A 21,909-nucleotide genomic window follows, 5' to 3' on the forward strand; every position below is an offset into this window, starting at 1 on the left:
GTTTGTTCCGTCTTCCCATCATGTTTTGTCAAACTGTGCATGCTTAAACACGCAGATCATTAAGGAGACTGCCTGAATAGAGAATAATGGGGGGAAAGACAGATGGAGAGCCTGTGATATGTCCCTCTGTGCCATTATTGTTTTAATATTCAGCATTAAAACTAACAATAATCAGCAGGATGAACAACTTTAGAGTGTCACAGAGAGATTGTACATTACCATTTAATTTGTTGAGCCATATTCTGTGTTCACTGTAAGGCTAAAAATAATGTGCCAGTTTTCCACAACACAGGTCAAGAAAGTTTACACTAGTACTTGATTGGTATTTGGTCTCAGTCAATACCCAATAGGGGTGGGTAAAAATATCGATTAATCGATGCATCACAATATTTCCCCCCTCAATTCAATATTGATTCAGCAAATCTTCTGTATTGATTCACCTCCTGGCCAGTGGGGGTCATTGTGCGTGTGATTCGCATTGTATGGACGGAGGCCGCACTCGACCAAAAAAACAACCAACCATAACCATGTTATGTGAGGTTTATCACAATTTCTAAGAAGAAAGAAATGTCATTAAAGTTTACATGCACTTAACTTTTTCAGTGTTTATACAGAACTGGCATGTTTTTTACTTTTGTACTCCTTATGCACAAATAAGTTATTATTGTGCAAATTTTTATTTTCAGATGTTTTATTGCTAAAAAATTTGAGGTGACCTACCACACATGTTCACGAAAAAAATTATTAAAAATTGTCAACAGGTCATTTGTGTATTTCTACTTCTTACTGAATCAACATCAAAGCATTTAAATCAATATCGAATTGATATCGAATTGAATCGCAACCTAAAGAATCAAAATCAAATTGAATCGTGGGGTTCTTTGCAATACCCAGCCCTAATACCAAACGCTCTGGAAACAGTCGCAGCTCAAATCAGGCCTTTTAATAATACTGCCTGCGATTTAGTTTGTGTAATTACAGATACCTGGTTGGAGGATGTTGAATGTGGATTATTTTGAAATTGGAAACAAAAACCTTGTTACAATAGGCTATAAAGGCCAACAAATATTGGCTCTGTTAGGAACGATAAGCAATGTAGAGTTCCTCTTCTCTTTCCTTTCTGTAAATTGTTGGACTGGTTTTCATGTGAGAAATAAACATTGGGTTAACTGTGCTGGAATGTCACTGGATTGTCTGGCAGTCTTGCTGTGTAACCTTTAAATTACGTCACAAGAAAATAGCGGGGACTGCCACTGAGAGAATGAGAAGACGCTAACTTGCTAATGGGCTCTACAGCAAAACCAATCCTACAGACTTGAATGAAACTGGTTGGTAATTTTAAGTTGCAGCCTAACCAACCTAAAATTGAACTCTAAAGAAGCTTGGGCTTGCCAATCACCACAACGCCTTAAAGAGCCAACAAAGCCAGAAGCCCAGAAAACACCGGTGTGCAGCTGAGCTTACCCAGCTTTTGACCGTTTCTTTCTGTTCAATACACTGGATGCTGGTGCTTAGATTGTGTCTTTATTTACAGGCGCTTAGCTAATAGCAGTTCAGAGAAGAATATTTCATCAGATAAATTATGCTGTGTCAGCCTGTAAACCCTCCTGTTCCCTCCATCAGCTGTGCATGTCAGCAGGAAGCACAGTGCTAAACTCACTAATACATGAGATATTCAAGGCTGTAGAAGCTAAATTCGTCCATGTAAAATTAATTATCCCAAGCAGAAATCTTAGTTATGACAAGACTGAGCTAGAAAAGCATTTTTGTGTTTATATGTGCAGTGACGCTGCCAAGCTATGATGGTGATGACAAAGGAATTAGTGATGAGCAGGAGTCATACAGCCTGATGTCAGGCATTATCACGATGATGAAGATGCAGAGGAAAACGGAGTGACTGTGAGTCATTGCAGTGGAAACAATACATCATCTCCTTTGGTCACAGGGGTGTAAATGACAAACTGAATCTTTGAGCTGGGCTTTACTGTGACTTTCTGTTTTTAAAGACATAAAAAATGACATTTGGTTCTACAATACACAATGGATGTTTTTCTTTCAAATATGGGTATTCAGTACATTACACAATTAGGCCAATAAGTAGTAGGACAACGACATGATTTTTAACATCTGGCTTCCATTTACCACCACAATGAATTTGAAATAAAATAATCAAAATGTGACTAAAGTGAAGACTTTCAGCCTGATGAGGCTTTTTAAACTTTCTGTTAAGGTCTAATCAGGCCTTCATGTTACCAGTGAAAGTCTGCTCTGTGGTGCACTTAATAAAATGTGATCCTTTTTAAGGAGCTTATACTTTCAAATTTAAATCAGTTCTCTTAAATAATGATTACTTCGCCGTGTGAATCCCTGACAATCCTGCAAAGGTGCTTAAATATCTAAAATTACCCCCTGGCAGTTGTATGACTCCTTTAGATGTCCAACTACTGAAGAGTGAAAGTGCTGCTGTGGGTCAAGAAGAGGAGCTAAACCTCAGGCCAAATGACTTTGACCTTTGACCTCCAAAATACAATCAGTTCATACTTAGCGTATGTGTGTACAGATAGAACACCCAAAAACATAGGCCTCTAGCATCTATTGAGCTTAAACTGCGAAAAAAAAAAAAGAATAATATCAGCACTCTAATTTGGAGCCATGTCTCTGGCCTAAGGGTTCAAATAAGCCAATTAACTCTGCCTTGGTCACTATCAACACCAGAGGTGAAATTCTGCCAAAAATACTTTTTCACTTTTACCATCCAGATGATAAGTGTGGTTGTCTGCTGTTGGAAGATATTTGACAATTTTATTATTGTTTATAGGGAATTTTTCAACAGGCATTAATTTAACATTTGACTGACTTTTATAAGACTTCTTCTGTCTATCGGCTGTGTAACTGGGTAGCAGAGCATGTGAGCGGAGCGGAGCGGGAGCCAGCGGGGAGCTCGAGCGGAAGGATTTTGGCCAGAGCGTGGAGCGTTTTTTTTTTTTTTTAAACTGGACCGGCACCTTATCTTGCGCTCCATCCCGCTCCAATTTTGCTCCGGTACCGCTCACACCATGCGTCTGAAGCATGTCTCACCCAGAATGCATCTGCAAGAATTTGTATCCGTGAAGCATCCCGTGTTGGTTTCACTGCTCCTGCAGAGAGACAGCGACATCCAGCACGTCAGACTGGGCTTTTACTTGTTGAAAGTATTAATCAAGTGGTGGAATCAGCAGAATTAAGTTAATTAGCGAACTTAACGAGCTGTAAGACAGAAAATAAGATGCGTTCGGGTAACCTCATTCAATTAGACTTCTGTATTGTACATGTTATGATGTGTTCAAATGTCACATAAAATGGGAAAAATATTGTTTTTGATGGAAAACTTCCATAAATACAGTTGTGAATATGAAGAATGTGTTTTTATTTGAGGGATGTAGAATAGATGTGACAGACTGAATCATACTTTTTTAATTCAAGCACTACTCAGCTAAGTAGTTTAAATATTTGCCCTCATTTTGTCTTTCCAACAAACTATAGAGTGTATCCATAGTGGTATCGATAAGGACTCAGATCAATAAGGAGCATCAGTAAGGATTTCCACATCAACAAAAATTAATAATCCCCATGCCTAATAATAACATAAAACCTGATGTTGAATTCACACTTTTGAAACCTATGTGATCGACAAAGTTGGCTGCAACTTAAACGTCAGTATAAAATGTTAGGACAAGCAACACCAATATCACAAGTGCGTGCAGCAGCTGTCACAGTCACACACTGCAGAAGACTTAACACAATCAAAAATTCATCCACATTCATTGTGTATTGCAGGCCACCACTTCAGCTTCACAGCTTACAATGTGCTGGAAAACACAACACAGACCACATTGGTGGGGGGTTAGCGCCAGTTTACCTCTTTCCTTGTTAGGTTAGGTAAACAAGTAATGTTCCTACTCGTCAGGGCTGAATGATGTATCATATTTCTTTTACAATGTGTGCATGTGCAAAAGTTGCACTGCAAGGATGTGCAATGTTCAGGTGACCTGGTGCACCTCAAGCTGCAGCTTCTGTGCTTTTTTGGATTTCAGCCAAAATCGCACATTTCTCGATTCTGTGATTATTGTGCATTAAAGTTGAAATCGCCATCAGAAGTCAGAAAACTGAGCTCTGTGCAGGGGAGTCTGTTTTCAAAGCACAGCTGAGATCAAGCCAAAATCTTAAGGCACACCGTATCCATGTTGGTTTTTTATAAAAGAAAAGAAAGTGTTTTGCCATGTAAATTAAAGGCATTTCCATTACAAATAAAACCTACAGTGTGCCATGGATTGCTTTTTGAAGGATAGTTGCAGTTTTTCTATTTTTCTGACTATGAACTTTGGATTAAACCCTTTTTTTTACTCATGCAACCACCCCTTCACCGGATGAACTGAGCTAATCAAGTTTCCAAAGAGCACCTGTATATTAAAAAGAAACACAAAGGCTCAGCCGTGCTCCTTGTGTGTGTCTTCCAGTACAGCATCTCTATTTCCTTGAGAAAAATCTCTTAAGAGGTCATATATTTTAAACTTTTAAGATGAGTTCATATTGGTCTCAGAGGTCCCCAAAACATGCCTGTGAAATTTGGTGAAGAAAAAACACTCCATTACTGGATTTTTGCGTGTCTAAAAGCCCCTCTGTGTCAGCCCGGCTCAGAATTAGCCATTTCTGTATCTGTGGCTTTAAGTGTAAGTGAGTTGCCTGACTTCGCCCCCGACTACACCCTTCTCAGGAAATAGATGTGGTTTCATGCATTTGGCTCTCCTGGTCCTGCAGCTGAGAGGAGGATCAGGAGAGGAGGGCGGAACTTTTTCTAAGCGGGGAGAGCCAAGCGAACCTGAGGGCAGTGCTAACTCCCCACATGACATCATGGGGGAAAATCTGAGGGCAGCTTCTTTCAGCACACATTTTCTGAAAGGTGGAGAAGTGGGGGGATGGGTGGGGGGGTTCCTGGTACTTGAGGGAATTGTATACAGGCCAGAGGCAAATATTTTTGTTAGAAAAGCCTGAAAAAAGTGATTTTTGCATGTCGCCTTAAATTCTTGTTATATTATCTCTGGTCACAGTTGTAGTAAATATGCAATGTTGCACAAATTTCCAAGGCACAACTTGCCACACCATTTGAGAACCAGTGCTCTAACGGTTAGGGGTTGTTTATGTCAGAGAAAGGAGCACTGTCGCAGCATGGCAGCTATCATTAAAAACAAGTACTGTGGACTAAACTGATAAAAATGTTGATCTATTTAATCAATTCTTAATTCTGATGAAGACAAAAAAAGGGATCCAGTGTACATGTCAGTCAGTAGACTGCTGTCAAAGACTAAAATTACAGATATTTTGTGTTAGCCCAACTATTATTTTAGCTTCAGTCAACTGCATTACCACTATTTTGTGAGTTTGAGTTTATTATAATTACCTTTGAATCAGCTGTTTGTCCTATCTTTCTCCTTACTGTTTTTCTTTGTTTGTATATGGTGCTTTATCATTTCTTGTATTGTAATGATTAATAAACGACATGGGGATCTCTAACCATAAGCCCATCTCCTTACCTCATCTGCACAAACTCACTTATGTACTTTCCCTGTGAAACCTCTGCCTATCAATTGTAATTCTTTTGTGCAAACACAAATAAAATAAAAAATAAATCAAAACCCTGATCACAACATCCCTCATTTGTTCTCTGAGTACTGCAAACATAATTGTTCAGTTGAGACAGGGCTTTGTCTGTTTACCTTGCTGTAGCTTTAGGGTGGAAAAATGACTGACTAAAGATGTTTGGCACTATGAATCACCAAAAGAGAAAATGTATTCTTTAAATAGCACAAAATATTGGAAAATTGGACAAGCTTATACTGGCACAAAATCCCTAAATTCCACTAATATTATTTTTTTTTTGCCAAACACTCTTTAACTTTGTTTCTGAAGTTTAAAAAAACAAACATTTTAAACTGGAGTTTAACCATACAATCCTCATTCCTCCTCCTCCTCTGGGTTCTGAAACCTGGAAAACTCCCAAAAATAGCACCGAGGATATGACCTTGGCTTGTGCTAGTCTTGAGGGAAAAACATGCTGAAGCCTCCCCGAGTCAACAAAGGAGATAGCAGTGACTGCATTGCAAAGGGAATTGGACAGCCAGAAATTACAGCCAAGAGGAATATTTAAATAAATAAATAAATAAATCAGGAGACTAAAGAAAAGCAACAGCCAAAAAAAGGCTCCAACTATGTGTTTACAGAGACAAATTAATTCATAACATTTACATAAATGCCATATTAGGTAGGAAGCAGCAACAAAATAGCACATCTTAGGAGTCACTGTTGCTGTTTTAATTCAATAAATTTGTTTACATCCACCTGGGAAAACTCACACACCATTGGCTGATAGAAATAGTCACTCATTTGCATTTTGTTTGGCTCACTTTTAGAAATTAGCTGGAAAACTTTGCATTATTTGTATGGAAACATTAACACACAGAGAAACAGACAGTGACAGACCTCAAAAAAAAGGCCCGACTCGCTCTTTCTCCTACCTACAGACTCAGACAGCCTCAGATAAACACACATACTCAGCCACACTCTGCTGGAATTACAATGAGCGTTACAATCATTATCTAGTTACGGCCTCCAGTAGCACCATCATTGGCATTCAGGGACGGCGTCTGCATCTCAGAAGTGCTACGAGCACGCTCACAGACAATAAACACGTACACACACGCCAATTTTAAATGACAACGGGAGCGCCGAGAGAGATCCCTAGGTAATATTTTCCCCATCATCAGCATTAGGCCTTACCTCGCCGTTGAGATAGAGGAGGTCAAAGGCGTACACGCACACTTGGACTTTGATCTCCGAGGCATCCACGTCCTGCAGGGAAACATCAGCACACAATAAACACACACATTTTCATATTTTTCCCTTGACAAAAATATGCAAATAGAAGCTTCTTATTCACAAATAGCTACATCCAACCTTGGGACTTGTTACAAAGAGCTCTTTGATTTCTCTCCAGTTCATCTCGTTGCTGTTAATCAACCTGCCTTACAGCCTCACCTCCACCTTTTAACAGCATCACATCTCCTTGTTGTCCTCATCCCTCTCTTCCTGCTCTACACTTCCTGCTCCTTAGCTCACTTCAATCCGCCTCTTGCTTCCTCGACTCTTTAGATTTTTTTTTTTACACCTCATCCAGCTTATTAACACTGCCAGGGAGGTGATGTTTTTGGTGCTTTTTTGTGTTTGGCAGGATTGTGGGAAAAATGTGCAGGCCAAATTTTTTTCCCCAGAAAGGGTGCAGCATGGTTAAAGGACAAAACCTTTTAATTTTCTCATCAGATCTGACTAATTACAAAGCAACAATATTCACAATTATGTGACTGATGTTATAATGATTATTTCCAAATTCAAAACAGGTTAAATGTGACTTTCCTGTGAACATGGTCTTATTTCAAAAAGCTGCCTCATAAATTCCAGTCTCTGCATTTGCCATCTAACCAGGCGTACAGCAGGGCTGAAATTAGCACCCACCACCCTCCAAATGTAGGCGATGCCACGTGAATTTGCTGAACCCAACAACCATGGCTGCAGTAAATAAAAGCAAATTCACAGAATGGTTTGTAGCAGAAAAGAAGGTTAACTCCACCACAGTCTTCTGCTGGTTCTAGTCTATTTTCATGAGTAAATCCAGTTTGTGCTATCTGCTTAAAGGGGACATATTTTACCCCTTTAAGACAAGTTCATATTGGTCTCAGAGGTCCCCAAAACATGACTGTGAAGTTTGTTGCTGAAAAAACTCTAGTATAGGATTTTTGTATAACTAAAAATAAACCCTGTCAGCCCTGCTCAGAACAAGCTGTTTCTGTGTCTTTAAATGTTACTGAGCTGTCTGACCACACCCCTCTCAGAAAATGGATATGGCTTAATGGATGTGGCTCTCCTGATTTTCCTCTCAGCTGCCAGCTCAGAATCAGGAGAGCAAGGAGGAACTTTCTTCCAAGTGAGTAGAGCCAACCAAAACTGGGGGCAGGGCTAACTCCCCACATGACATCATGAGGGGAAAATCTGAGAACGGCTGTTTCAGCACACATTTTCTGAAGGGGGGGGGGTTCTGGTACTTGAGGGGATTGGTGACAGGCCAAGGGCACATATTTTTGTTAGAAAAGCCTTATAAAGTGATTTTATGCATATGTCCCCTTTAATGATGATAGAACTCCCCTCCTGGTGTGAAAGCTGGTGCCAATGTGCTGAAATCGTTTGTCACATCAGCCCAGTGCACCACTGAATTGCATCTCCATTAAAACAATATGACTACACTTGTCTTAAGTCCTTCACAAAGCAGGCTGTTGCTGTGTCTAGAGGCCAAAAGAATGGCAGTAAACACGGCAACTCTGAAAGAGTGTTATCAAAATGTCCCAACTAACAGTAGCTCTGCTAAGACTTAGATAATTCAATGATGAACAATCCATTTCTCAAAAGTTAATCACAACAAAAGTCCCCACTTATATTGTTGAAGTGCTTTTATTTTTAAAAGTCATTTTGGGAAAATGTGTGGGTTCAGTGTTAGCAACTTAATACTATATGAATATCTCGAAACAGTAAGGACAAAGTCCAAAGAAATATTTTCTCCAATTCAGATCAATTCTTTATTTAAAATAACCAAACTGATTCATAAAATCCAGAGATCGATCTTTTAATATAGGCCTTCTCCTTTTCCTTGCAGCTCCCCATGCTTCCAGTCTCTGACTTAAGTTGCTCATGCATCCTGACCTACACTTGCCTCTAAAAGCCATTAGACTGATTCAACAGTTGAATCTTACACCCAGTGTTTTTTCCAAGACCGTGCAAGCAAATATTCGCACACAGGTGGTGAAACATCAGTTTTAAGTAGTCTGTTAATAAATGAATGAACTAAGTGCCAGGATGACTTTTGAATCTGCCAATCTTCACAGCAGATCTGACTGTGGCCAGTAGAAAACATCTTGTTCTGAAAACAGTGTTTCTGAAACTCTGTGCTGTTGTTCATTGTTCCTTAATGATGAGACCAAGGTATCCATCTAAGTTAGGCACAGAGCTGTTAAAGCACAGTAAAAATGATCAGTGACATAATAACCCTTAACTTAATCCAAACCACATTTTTAACCTGCTCTTACACTCTAACAGTAAATCTGCACAAAAGTAGAGGCTGAACTTCTAGATTTGCATATCATAGAAGACTTAACTGTTGACCTTGTTGGAGGACTGCACTCTTCAAGCACCCTTCTAGCTCCACTTATGTTCCCTCCCGCCAGTCTTTAGGCCCTCCATGCTTGACAAACGTGGCCCTGATTTAAAATTCAAAGTATTATTTCACAACTGTGCCAACTTTGTTTGTGTGTTAAGTTTCTCTTTCATAGTTACTCGTTATAAAATGTTTAAAACATGATTTTCTCTCTGAAGCTGAGCCGTTAGAATAAGTGGGTGTCGTGGGATGAACTGACATTGGTTTAAAACTAAAGGTGCACAACACTGGAAACGCTAACATATTATATTTAATAATATATATTATATTTTAGCTACATCTTGATACTCGATATATCTCAATATATCTGTCCGTGAAGAAGGAATAAAAACAGATTCAGTTTTGAGTCAAACTCAAATGAACTGAATACTGTCTTTTATTGAACCAGTTGTATAGCTTGACATGTACATTAATTACATAAGAAGAAACTACCGGTATATAAATTAATAAAGAATTAAATAAATTAAATCAAGAAATAAAGTAAATTATTAAAGTAATAAGTAAAGTAATAAGTAGTTATATAAAGTAAATTTCTTCTCTGCAAAACAAAAGACATACAGCTGTGCAAATAAGCAAAATGTTAAAAAGAGACAATGCAAAACACAAACAACATTTACTACATCTGACAAAGTAGCTTTTCTCTAAGATTGGTAGTTCTTTCTACTAAAAGTGCTTTCTCTTGTGAACAGCCCCTGAGTCCTGAAAATTCAAATATTTTGTTTTAGTAAACAACGTAAACTGACATGGGCAATGTAACAAATATGCCTCTCTGGGTTAAGCTCAGAAAACAGGAAATATGTGAGAACAAAAACTTAGGCAGGTCAGGCCCTGCCGCTCAACACCTCACAGATTCTGTGCTAGGAATACCAGCCTGTCAATAGAATCAGGCTTCAAGGATGCTCTGTGGCAGGTTACAATGTTCCCACTACAACTAAAAACTCGGGCACCATGTCTTTAGCAATATGGTACGCCACAGTTTTTGTGATATCTCCCTACTTTACCTTTTCATTCATAGGGCTCATTGCGACATTGTTGCACTTTCCTTTGGTTTGTTTCGCATTCACATTGCTCTTGGCTCAAACGGACCAAAGTCTTAACACCTCCAAACTCTGCCCATTAGGGACGCTGTTGTCACAAACAAACGGCGACCAGGAAGAAAAGACAGCGTAGAAGAATACGAAACCGAAAATTCAGATCCTTCCACCGATCTTTTTTTCCACATAAACAATGAAAAAACACATAATTTACACTGTCTTGGGGTTTCTGCTTTTGCACAGGGGCATTGTGAGCAGCCAGCGAGGCGGTGAGCTGTCAAGCATGTCATTCTTTACACGATACGAATAAATCAGCACAGAGTACGACGTGTTGCTATGGCTACACAGACGCCAAGCGAGGTACCCACATGTATTTGAGTGTATTAAATCACATATAAATCTGTTCATCATTACACTTTATGCCTCTTCCTGCCTTTGGAGTTTCGTGAGGTCTCAGAGGGGCAGGGAGGGGTGGGCTTTCGAGTTTTTTGAAGTTTCAGAGGGCAAGGGAGGCGGGGAGGGACAAAGAGCAACACAGAGTCAAGTAAAGAAGGCGAAATGGCGACTCCCGTTTAAGTATTTTAACGTAAAACTAATTATATCGATATTGTCCCATGTCATATCTCATATAGAAATATATCGATATAAATTAAAATCTCGAAATATCGCCCTGCCCTAATACAGACATGGTCAAGACAATCTGCTGCAGATCAAATCGCACATCAGAATTATCAGATGGAATGTGGAATTCTGCGGCCAGGGACTTCTTCTCAATGAAAGCAAAGTAGAACAAGTGACCAGCACTACTCAGTTCTTCCCATCTCTGCTGTATATTTCTAGTTTTGAACTGAAGTCTCTGTTCAACAAAAACTGCTCTCCATATATACCACATTTTGGTGTCAAGGATGAATTCCACAAAGAAAGGGGACAAAGCAGTTAAAAGCACCCTTCCTGGATTGTGCTGCAACCTACCTGCAGGTACCCCAGGAAGGTTTATTGTATAGTAAATGGATGATATCTAATGAACATGCTGCTGAGGTTGGCACAGAGTGCTGAGCAGCGACCCTGGTCTCCACTAGACCTGGAAATGCCTAGGGGGGCCATATTGTGAGGGGGTTTGTTTTATGTTATGGGGCTAGCTTGGGTGACAGAACTCGCAACCTATATCAGAGAATAATCTTGGTCCATCACAATTAAGCAGCACAACATATGAATGAAATGCAGGGAGAGAAGGGCGGCCTCAGTCGCAGTTCTCACTGCATTATATCTTTCAAATGGCATCCAACGTTTCCAAGGCAACAATAAACAAGTCATACCAGCCAATGTAACAAGATATGACAATCATAAAAAAAAAAGAATCACTGGTTTTTGAAAACAGCAGGAAATCAACAAAAATGTAAATAAATAAGAGCAGTCATTTCTTATTAAAGATACTTCAGGTCTGGGTATTTCCCATATCCTCATATAATATGGATCATAACGTACAAAAACATGTTCTACATTGAATTCACTACAGCAGCTTGTCTTTATTTAAGATAGCAGTAGATGTATAGCTTTAAGATTCTTACAGTTTAAAACACTAAAATTCAGATACTCAGAAATCCAGGTAAATTAAAATAGTCTATTTATAGCTAAATGATTATAAATAAATACAAATACAGTAATATCCAACTTTTTGAACTCAAAATTATCCTCTCGTCTCTCTTGCTGTTTGTTTTTTCATACTCTTTAAATAATATTCTGATTTTACTTAACTTTAAGCCTACTTGAATTTGTAAGAATGACTTTTGATCTACTCCTTCTTTAATAAACAGACAAGTGAAGTTTAACAGCATTAGGCACACTCCTTAAGCAGCTGTCTGAAGCCTTTGTTATCAGAGCCACTGTTTGGCTCATATCTTCACAAATACAGTATAAGTTGCAGCTTGTGTTTTCTTGATCTGAAGTTGAGGGAAACTGAGTTTACAGGATCATTCAGTGTTGGTTGGGACAGCACAGATCAGTCTGGCAAGCCTATCTGTTTCCGCCTCTGCCGATAAGCCTGGGGGGTATTGCACAAAAGTAGGATAAAGACATCAAGGATAAATGAGCAGGCGCAGCTTGACCAAGCCGTGTCGGCGCTTTCTTGGATTAATTGGTTGCACGTTTGCCGAGCCAGGATAAAAAGACGCGGCTTAGTCAAGCCAGGTGAGGATAGTTGGGATAATTGTGTGTTCACAGCATTCATAAGAAGACCGCGAGATCGATCACAGAATCACCAATGGAAAAATGGAACACGGACACGTGTTGTTCTTCACACCTGCTGAACAGGAGCTGCTTCTTCAGCAATATGAAGAAATGGAAGACATAATATGAAAAAAAGGCAACACCAGCGCTGTTAAAAAGGAGGGGGAAAAAGCCTGCAGACCATAGCGGACCGGCTTAATGCATAAGTAGCCAAAACATGTACAATTTATAAACTGTACTCCACAGGAACTGTCATAATCACAGTAAAGGGTGCGAAGCTGATGACTTTTCAAGTCCACTAATCAATAGTTGTGTTTTTTACCTCCGCAAAGGAGGTTATGTGATCGGGTGAGTTTGTTTGTTTGTTTGCAACATAACTCAAAAAGTCATGGACGGATTTTCATGAAATTTTCAGGAAATGTCAGAAATGGCATAAGGAAGAACTGGTTAGATTTTGGGACTGATCAGGATCACCGTCTGGATCCAGGAATTTTTTAAAGGATTCTGTGCAATTGGGAGATAGGGCTAATGGCAGAGGTCTGCGCTGTTACCACTTTACAACAGGAGATGGCAGACATGAGTAACTTATGTAAAGGTTTTGGAGTTTATAGAGTTTGAAAGACGCATGCCTGGTCGAAGAGACGAGTCGGAGCGTAACAGAGAGAAAAACAGCGAATTGAAGCGATAAAACCCACAATGCTGGGAGGGATAGAGGAATATTCACCCAATGTTTTGCCTCACCGTGTCTCCACCCCACCGGGGAGAGAGTAATCAGCAAATTAGAGTTTTTGTGAGTCATCTGGACCACCGTCTGGATCCAGGAATGTTTTTAAGGGATTCTTCACTATTGGGAGATAGGGCTAGTGGCGGCCAGCCAGGCCAGGACCTGACCCCAGCAGAAGAGCTGGCAATTGATTTGAATAAAGGGAGGCCAGTGATGGAGGGGATCCAGGGAGGGACCATGACGGACTCAGTCCTTGCAACTAAAAGTTGCAGCTTCTTACAAAGTACATATTGCAGTTCCACTGCAGATTAAACACATTTGACAATACTATACTGTCTGACTTTGAATTTGCTTGCAGTGTCTGGGGAAACAATTGTGCTTTTGGAGCCACCAGAAGACGATCCAGTTAGTACTGTACATTTTATTGAAATTACAGGCTTAGCATGTCTTTGCAAATGTGAATACAAGTACTCTTGATTTATGTATTTATATGGCAGGAGGAAGGCACATCTGCAGCTACGGAGTGTACCTCGGCAGATGAGGAGACACTGCCAGTGGACTCCAGAAGGCTTGTGGTATCATGTCAAATTTGTGGAGATATACTCTTATTTAGTCCAAAATTAATAAAAATCAGTGATGTGGTGCTAATAAAAATGTGTTACAAGACCTAGAGACTGAAACTGCCTCAATAGCAAGCTGGTAGCATTGTGAATATACTGTGTGCTGAAATAAATCTATGTGATGCACAAATCCTATTGTGCTAATTGACAATTCTTCTACAGAATTCATAAACCATCAGAGTCATGTATGCCAAACACCTGCAGAAACAGGCAGCGCTGGCAGAACTCCAAAACCAAGAGAGAGAAACGAAATTCGTTTTGAGCTGGACATTGAAATCAAAAGGAGGAAGAAAGGAAACTGGAACTGGAGTTCCAGAAATTGGAACGTGAGGTGAGTATTGCAGTGCACACTGTAACCATATTTGTGATTGAGTGTGTTAATCCTTGTGACTTTTGCTCTTTCCACTCCAGATTCAAAGCTGAGAAAGGGCGATCGCAAAATAAACTAGAAATTCCAAATAAACAGTCTGGCCTCTTACTTTTATTGCTCAAATATTTTGTCTTTTTATATGTGCTTTTTGTCTATATATAATCCGTGCAAATAAATAATAAATAATAATCACTAATAATACTAAAACTAAAAGTCAAACGGCAAATGAAAAGACTACAGTTATAATATTTGGATGCAGGGTGATTAAATGATGTAATGTGTAGGCAAACCATGGAAATGCTGTAAGCCACACTCATTTCTCACAGTACTGACAGCAGAGCCACCACAGGATGAATCTTATCCTGGTTGTTAGCCTGGTCTGGAGCAGGCTAGCTGCAGAGAATACATCACCATGCTTACTTGTCCGGGATAAACTTGACCTGCTGTCGTGCAACCGACTTGAGGCTAACTTCATCCAGGATAACCAATATTTACCGGCTTCATCCCTTATCCTGATTTTGTGCAATACCCCTCTGGTGTCGTGTCAAAAAAGACTGGTGTTTTACCTTCTTACAGCTTGTACAACTCCCGAGCCAACTCTTGACTTTATGGTGTTTAAAGAAATCTGGAATAATCCAGTATCTTTGCCTTTAAACCTGTTGGCTGCAGATAAACATACTGAACTAGGTCAGTGGTTATCAAGTTAAGTGGCAAGGCAAACCAGTGTGCCTTGAGACTAGGCTTGGTGTGCCATAGGACTTTGTACAACCATGCTTGATAACAATAATTTAAAAAACTAAAGATACTTTTACATGTGTTTACATAAGTATTTATGGTATCTTAATATCGTTTTAAAACTTGCAACATCATATAATATCAAAAAATATTGAACAACCTCTTTGAAAACTATTTTTCTGCTGGATTTCTGGTATTTTCTTACTGTGCTTAGTGTGTATTTCAAATAAATTAGTGTAAGAAATAACAGGTATAAAATGTTTTCGATTTGCAACAGCAGATTGCTTTAATTAACTGTGAATAAGGCTGATACGGCTGAAATGTACATGAAACAAAACAAATTTTAGCATGTATTTGTGTAAATTGCTTATCCTCAAATGGTGCAGTAAGGCATGTCTAGGTGTGTGTTCTGGATTTGAACAACCATGCATTATTATTACAACTAAACATCAAGTAAAGATGACATGTTGAAGAGGCTATTTTGCATGGACATAAGTATGGTGTGCCTTGAGATTTTGGTGTGATCTTAAATGTACCTTGAGCAAAATATGTTTGAAAATCAGTGATTGGGGTTACTGGTCCGAGTACCAACTTGTTTTGGTCAAGTGAGAGGTGCACTGCATCTTGCAGTTTTACAATTGTCATCATCAGCTGCCTTTTATGTTGACTGCACCACAGGGATATACAGTTTCAAACTGCGATCACAGCATTTATAGCCGTATCAATTCTATAAAATCGTAGACATCATCTTGACTGTAACTACTTGCCTAAAAGCACTGGTTGCTGCCATGTGATCGGCTTATTAGAAATTTGTATTAATGAACATTTGAACAGGTAGCTAAATAAGTGGCTGATGTATGTATATTGCCATATGAAAAATACAGTAAATCAGATCTTACAAGTATATTGTTTTATGTACACATTCGGCCTACATGACTTCAGAAAGACGATTCATGATTACATTGTTCCATATCTAAATAATGAAATGAAGTGTGCATGATAAACCAATATTGAAGTTTCTTTGTCTGTCTACTTTAATTTCGGTTGAACATAATACTTGATTGTGTTACATGACCCTTCTGAATCCAAATGCTATTTTTAACCACTAAATGGGCACCAATTAATCTGAGGAAAGCTGATAGTTAGCTGGAGAGTCATCCCACCACATCAAAATAATGTGATGTTTACCTTGGCCCTGATCCAGTAGTTAAAATGTACACACCGAGTGAGAAATAATTGCATCTTTAAATATTATAATTTCTCTCATTTGATAATGGCTGTGGAAAAACACCAAAAAAACACAGCACAGCTTCTCCAAAGGCAGAAAGGATGAAGACTACTGGTAAGAAAATATTGATGTATGCAAATTTAAAACGATCTGAAACTAATTTTTGCAAATGCTTTCTAAGAAAAGAAACATTCTGCTCAAACTTCTTTTGCCTGAAGGTCATACACAGTGCACTCTGGTAAATCTTGGTAAACAGAAACTTTGTTCACAAGAAAACTCCAAAAGGCACCTTCGAGAGCTACTGAAACTGGCAGAATGTGTATATCAGTAGCAAGGAAAACACTTGGAAACTGTCTGAACCAACTATGTAAAGTTGCCACAGCATTAACATATGGAGACATGGGAATGGAAAGTATTCAGAATCAGTATCAGATTAATTTAATACATCTCAATCCTGATTTTAGGTGTACCTGCAGATTTCTGCACCTATCTGAAAGCTAAAACACCTAAAAATGTTTTAATAATAATATTTACTTTGCTTAAAAAGCAGAGAGGTGCCCTTCCTTTCACATAATAATTAATGTTCTCTACTTGTGCTGCAACTATGACCTGAAATAGAATATGAAAAATGTGAATCTTTGCCTTTGTTGGTGCATAATGGGAAATGCAAATTTAACTGTGAAAATCTGTAGTTATTCATGTCTAGATTCAAGGAAACTGTCTCTCATAAATTCAAGCTTAAAGGAATAAAACATCAGTAGGTTGTAAGCTGTATGTTGAATATTGACTTGGGGAAATATACATGGAACATGAGAACAGAAAAGCTGCAAAAGGCCTCCTAAATGTTTCATACTAAGAGGATATTAAGCTGGCTAACTCTGGGCCCTGGGAGCACAGACACACTCCTTTTGAAATGAACACTGAAATGTCGGAAATGTTAAACTAAAAGTTGAACATGTGGCTAGAAATGCTAGACTTTAAAAGTCTGATCACTTTTTAGACATAAGAGGAGAGGAGAGAAAAACTGTAAAAAGAAATGGCCCTGGAAACCTGAAATCTACATCATTAATTCAGAAAGTATGGACCTTTTACCAGCAGGAGTCCCACAGGGAGCTTTAATGCAGTCCCTGGCAATATGTTTCTTGATAACCCCATCTATAAGTAACAGATCGAAGAATAGTGAATGTGTTAGTTAGATTCTGTTAGGTAATATGTCTCTTATCCTCATTAGAGGCATAAATCCCATCAAACGAAGGGCCTTGGACAAAATGTAATCAACTGGTGTCCAGGGTCCAATTTACATTAAATTGAAAAAGTGTGACAACAACATACTTAGCTGGCTGAGAGGCATTTCTAAAATGTGGGCGGTAGTAGTGGTAGTAGCTCAGCCTGTAGGGACCCAGAAGGTCGCCAGTTCAATTCCCAGTACAGAGCAAAATATGGAAATGAGTGAAATATGGAATAATTGGTATCAGTTTACTTCCTGAGCAGTGCAGAGCATGGCAGCGAACCCAGAGGCATCATTTTACATGCAGCCCCTCACTCTGGCATCCTTCCATGTGACTACATGTCCATACGACCTCTGCGTTTGTTTTCATGTATAATCCTGGCCTATGAATGTGCAGCATGTTCAACGACAGAGACCAAAGGAAAAACTACATTTCCTCTTGGAGGCTGCTTATATTTTCTTCACCTTCTATCAGTTCTCTATGTTCCAAAACAACACCGACAAACATAATATGCATTGCACTCTAAAATGGAAATGTACTGGCAAGATTGTATTAACTTAGTCAGTTCTGTTTGTTAGTTAGCATTAACAACTGGCATTTACTGGTTGTTCATATTTAGCAAGGAGTAATCCTTGCAGAAGAAATAGATCTTGCAGTTTAATTCACCGGTGTGTGCTGAAATCAGCAAGATTGACATTAATTAGCATACTTTACAAGCTAACGTACGGTAGTATAATGATGCTTTCAAGTTGGCTAGGAAATGTTAGTGTTTAAAGAATGGGTATAAATGTGTTAACATATCAATTAAAATAACCTAGTAATTCAAAAATGTATTTATTTATTAATATTTTCATTCACTGAGGACCTTTTAGAAGGAGGTTGCAGCATTATTAGTAATTTAAATGTAATTTATTTGGCCTACTTATATGATATTGATACAATTCAATTAAAAAAAAAAAAAAAAACTGTTGTTAGCTTTAATTGCCGTACCGACCATGTATCCAACTACAACTTCAAAACCAAGGTACAGGCTGAAAAGAAATTTTTCTGTTTCCATTACATCCCTAGGATGCACTGGTACCCAATCAATGCTGATACCAGGCCTCAGTATCCATTCTAATTAAACATTATTCATACTGAACTTGGTACCAGTTTAGAGGATGTTAGCCTCTCCTTATGTGAGTTTGCAGTCAAAGTTGGAGCCATATTTTAACATATAGGACGATTACAACAGTAGAGGACAATGAAAACTGTGCGCTAAGAGGAGGCATGAAGAATATCTGATGAAATAAAACAACATTTCAACATAGTTTTAATGACAGTTATAGTACTCTTAACCACTCATATTTGTTCTGGGTATTGGTGAGTACCCAAATTTAAGTACTTGTACTTGGTCTGGTAAATGTGGTATCGGTGCATGCTTAGATTAAATCTACTTGAATTTCAAGAGCCAGTTTAGATGCAACAGCTACATTTCATAATAAACACGTCACTCTGAAATGGAAATGTACCGGCAAGCTTTCAATACTTTGACCAGTCAGCTCAACATGCGTTTACTGGTTGTTCATTTTTTGCAAGTTATCCTTGCAAAACAGTTTTACAGTCTCCTCTCTCTACTATTTTAAAAGCTAAAATATTTTGAAATGTGTGGTGTTATTTCATGATTCTTACTAAGTAAAAACTCAAATATTGCTTTAAATCCTTCTTATTTTGTAGCTCCATTACTCTCTCACTTTAAACCGGTGCACTTAGTCAACAGATAAGTTGTAATAATGCAATGATATTCCAAAATTAAATTTCCTGGAAGGGGATTAAGAGAGTAATTATTCTTCTTCTTTTAATTAGACTATATCTGAATGTATGAAGAGCAGTGAGTTGCTAATAATGTTCTTCAAGGAAACACTGGTAAAGGGATGTGATCAGAAACACAAAGTGAAATGCCTCTGCAGACTTCAAACCTGAAGGATTTCTCTCCTGATTTATCTGTTCGCTCATTACTTTCCCCTCTGCCCATTAATGATGTTTAATTAGTCCATATCGGGTTTCATCGCCACATCTGAAATATTTCATTTTACTACGAAGGCAAAAACAGAGAAAATGGAACTTCTGGAAGCCTAAAGGGCTGTTGAATCAGTTTGTGCAGCAAACCATCGTTACGAATAATCCTAAATTCACAGCGGCGGTGTTTGTAACACTCCTGAAAAAGAAAAAAATCATCAGTATAATGATTTCCAGCCATTTTCATCATCATGTTCTCAATATTTGAACTCTAATTTCATCTTTTCTAATCTACAAAGACGTCACCATGCATACAAAAAGACGAGTCAAAGGGACAAATTTCCTTCTAATGTGATTGGCGGTGTGGAAAGAGGCCATTATTTTGATCAAAACTGGAAAACACCTCAATGACATTTGCAATCTCACCCCCTCCCTCCCTCAGCGATCCATCTGACTCCCCTGTCTCCCACTTATCAATCTCTCCTTTTCTTTCTGTCTGCTCCTTTGCCGTCCATCTCCCTCCATCTGCCGGATCATTTCCCACCATTATCTACCTCTCCTCCTCCTGCTTTTTATCTCTGTCTTGTTTCCTCTTCAACCTTTTCACTTCTTCATCATCTCCTACTTTCTACCTTTTAACACCCCGAGCTATTCATTCCTCCTTCTCCCACTGTAATCTAGTCCTCTGCATGCATCAGAGTTGTCGCAATGCCAGAATTTTAAACTCTAGTGGGATACTGGCAAAAACTCCAAGGATATCAATACCTGTTTCGTTAACAAGACAGCAAAAAAGAAGTCCTTGGCACTTGAAATTTGGCAAATTTCTTGTTTTTAATTGGCAAAAACTGCAAGAAAACTCTTGCACACTGACTAAAATGTACAAAAACATCAGCAAAACATTGTTTTTGTGCAATTTAGACAGAATGCTGGATGCAATACAAAAGCAACAGTATCAGATTTTAAAATCATATATAACACCAGAAAATAAAACACTATAGACCTTTAGCCTCTGATATCATGAAATCTTTCCTGCCCTCGTCTTGACGGCAAGAGGGGCGTAACTCACTGGATACTGCTGCTAAATGGAAACTTTTGTCTGCAAATTCCCTGCATAAATCCTTACAGTGCAACTTTTGTAAAAACAAATCTAAGAAAACTTGAAATATCAGTATCAGATGCCCGAAAAACATTTGAAAGCCCACTTAGCTTTTTATGTGGAGTTTGTTGCAAGTGGGCTTTCATATGTTTTGCACTGAGGAGAAGCTTCCATCCAGACACTCTGCCATACAGCCCAGATCAGCATAGGGCAGTGATGTCCTTATCCCCTCTCCACACAGGATCTCTGGAGCTCAGTCAGAGTGACCATCAGGTTCTTGGCCAACTCTCTTACTGAGACCCCTCTTCCAGCGCTTGGAAGAGTCCTGGTTGTGCCAGACTTCTTCCATTTGAGAATTCTGGTGGACACTGTGCTCTTCGAAAATTTCAGTGTAGCAGAATTTTTTGTAGCCTTTCCCAGACCTGTGACTGTCAACAATCCTGTATCTGAGCTCTGCAGGCAGTTACTCTGACCTTATGGCTTGGCTTTTGCTCTGGTATGAATGGTCAGCTGTGAGGCCTTCTACAGAGGTGATTCTTCCCAAATCATGTCTATTCACTTTATTTTACCACAGGTGGACTCCATTCAAGGTGCAGAAACATCTCAGCAAGGACTTAGAGAAATGGGAGGAACCTGAGCTGAATTAAGAGTGTTACAGCAAAGAGTCTGAATACTTATGCCACTGTGATATTTTAGTTTTTTTTATTTTTCATTAACTTGCAAAAATATCTAAAACTGTGTCTTTGTTTTGCAATGATGGGGTACGGAGTGTAGAATAATGAGAATAAATATTGTTTGTTTTTAACTGTAGCATCAGGCTGCAACATAACATAATTGAAAAACTAAAGGTGGTCCGAAAAGTTCCTGAATGCTCTTTACTTTCTCATACCACCAAAACTTGTTAACACCTGCTGTTACTGATATCATACCAGTAATATTGTGCATTCCTGGTACTAGCAATATGTGACAAAATCAGAACCTGTTTTGATACCATGTCAATACAAAAGCCAGTCTAGGCACCCAACATTGGGCAATTTCTTTTCTTTATTATTACCAAAATTGCAAACAAATTCCTGCATATATCAGTGCAGGAAAAAGCTAATTCACTGCCAATTTTTGTGCAAGTTTGACTGTTTATAGAAGACCTGTGCTTTTAAGGTTTCTAGTCCCTTCTTTTGCACCCGTTTTACGGAATAAATCTAGTTTTAACACACATATAGAAAAACCCATTTACTTGTTAAAGGTCACATATTTTACCCTTTTAAGATGAGTTTATGTTGGTGTCAGAGGTCCCCAAAACATTCTTGTGAAGTCTGTTGCTGAAAAAAACCTCCATTATTGGATTTTTTTCATA

General features: G+C 38.7%; 1 protein-coding gene across 1 annotated transcript in view; it reads right to left on the reverse strand.

Moving 5' to 3' along the window:
• The window catches only part of lig1 (ligase I, DNA, ATP-dependent), a 126,132-nt gene that overhangs the window by 36,293 nt on the left and 67,930 nt on the right, over positions 1 to 21,909 (reverse strand). Inside the window, exon 20 of the mRNA XM_041804099.1 lies at positions 6,814 to 6,885. Within this exon, the coding sequence (XP_041660033.1) occupies positions 6,814 to 6,885 (72 nt within the window). The remainder of the gene's footprint in view (positions 1 to 6,813; positions 6,886 to 21,909) is intronic.

The sequence above is a fragment of the Cheilinus undulatus genome, linkage group 13, assembly GCF_018320785.1.
Source record: "Cheilinus undulatus linkage group 13, ASM1832078v1, whole genome shotgun sequence".
Classification (NCBI taxonomy): domain Eukaryota; kingdom Metazoa; phylum Chordata; class Actinopteri; order Labriformes; family Labridae; genus Cheilinus; species Cheilinus undulatus.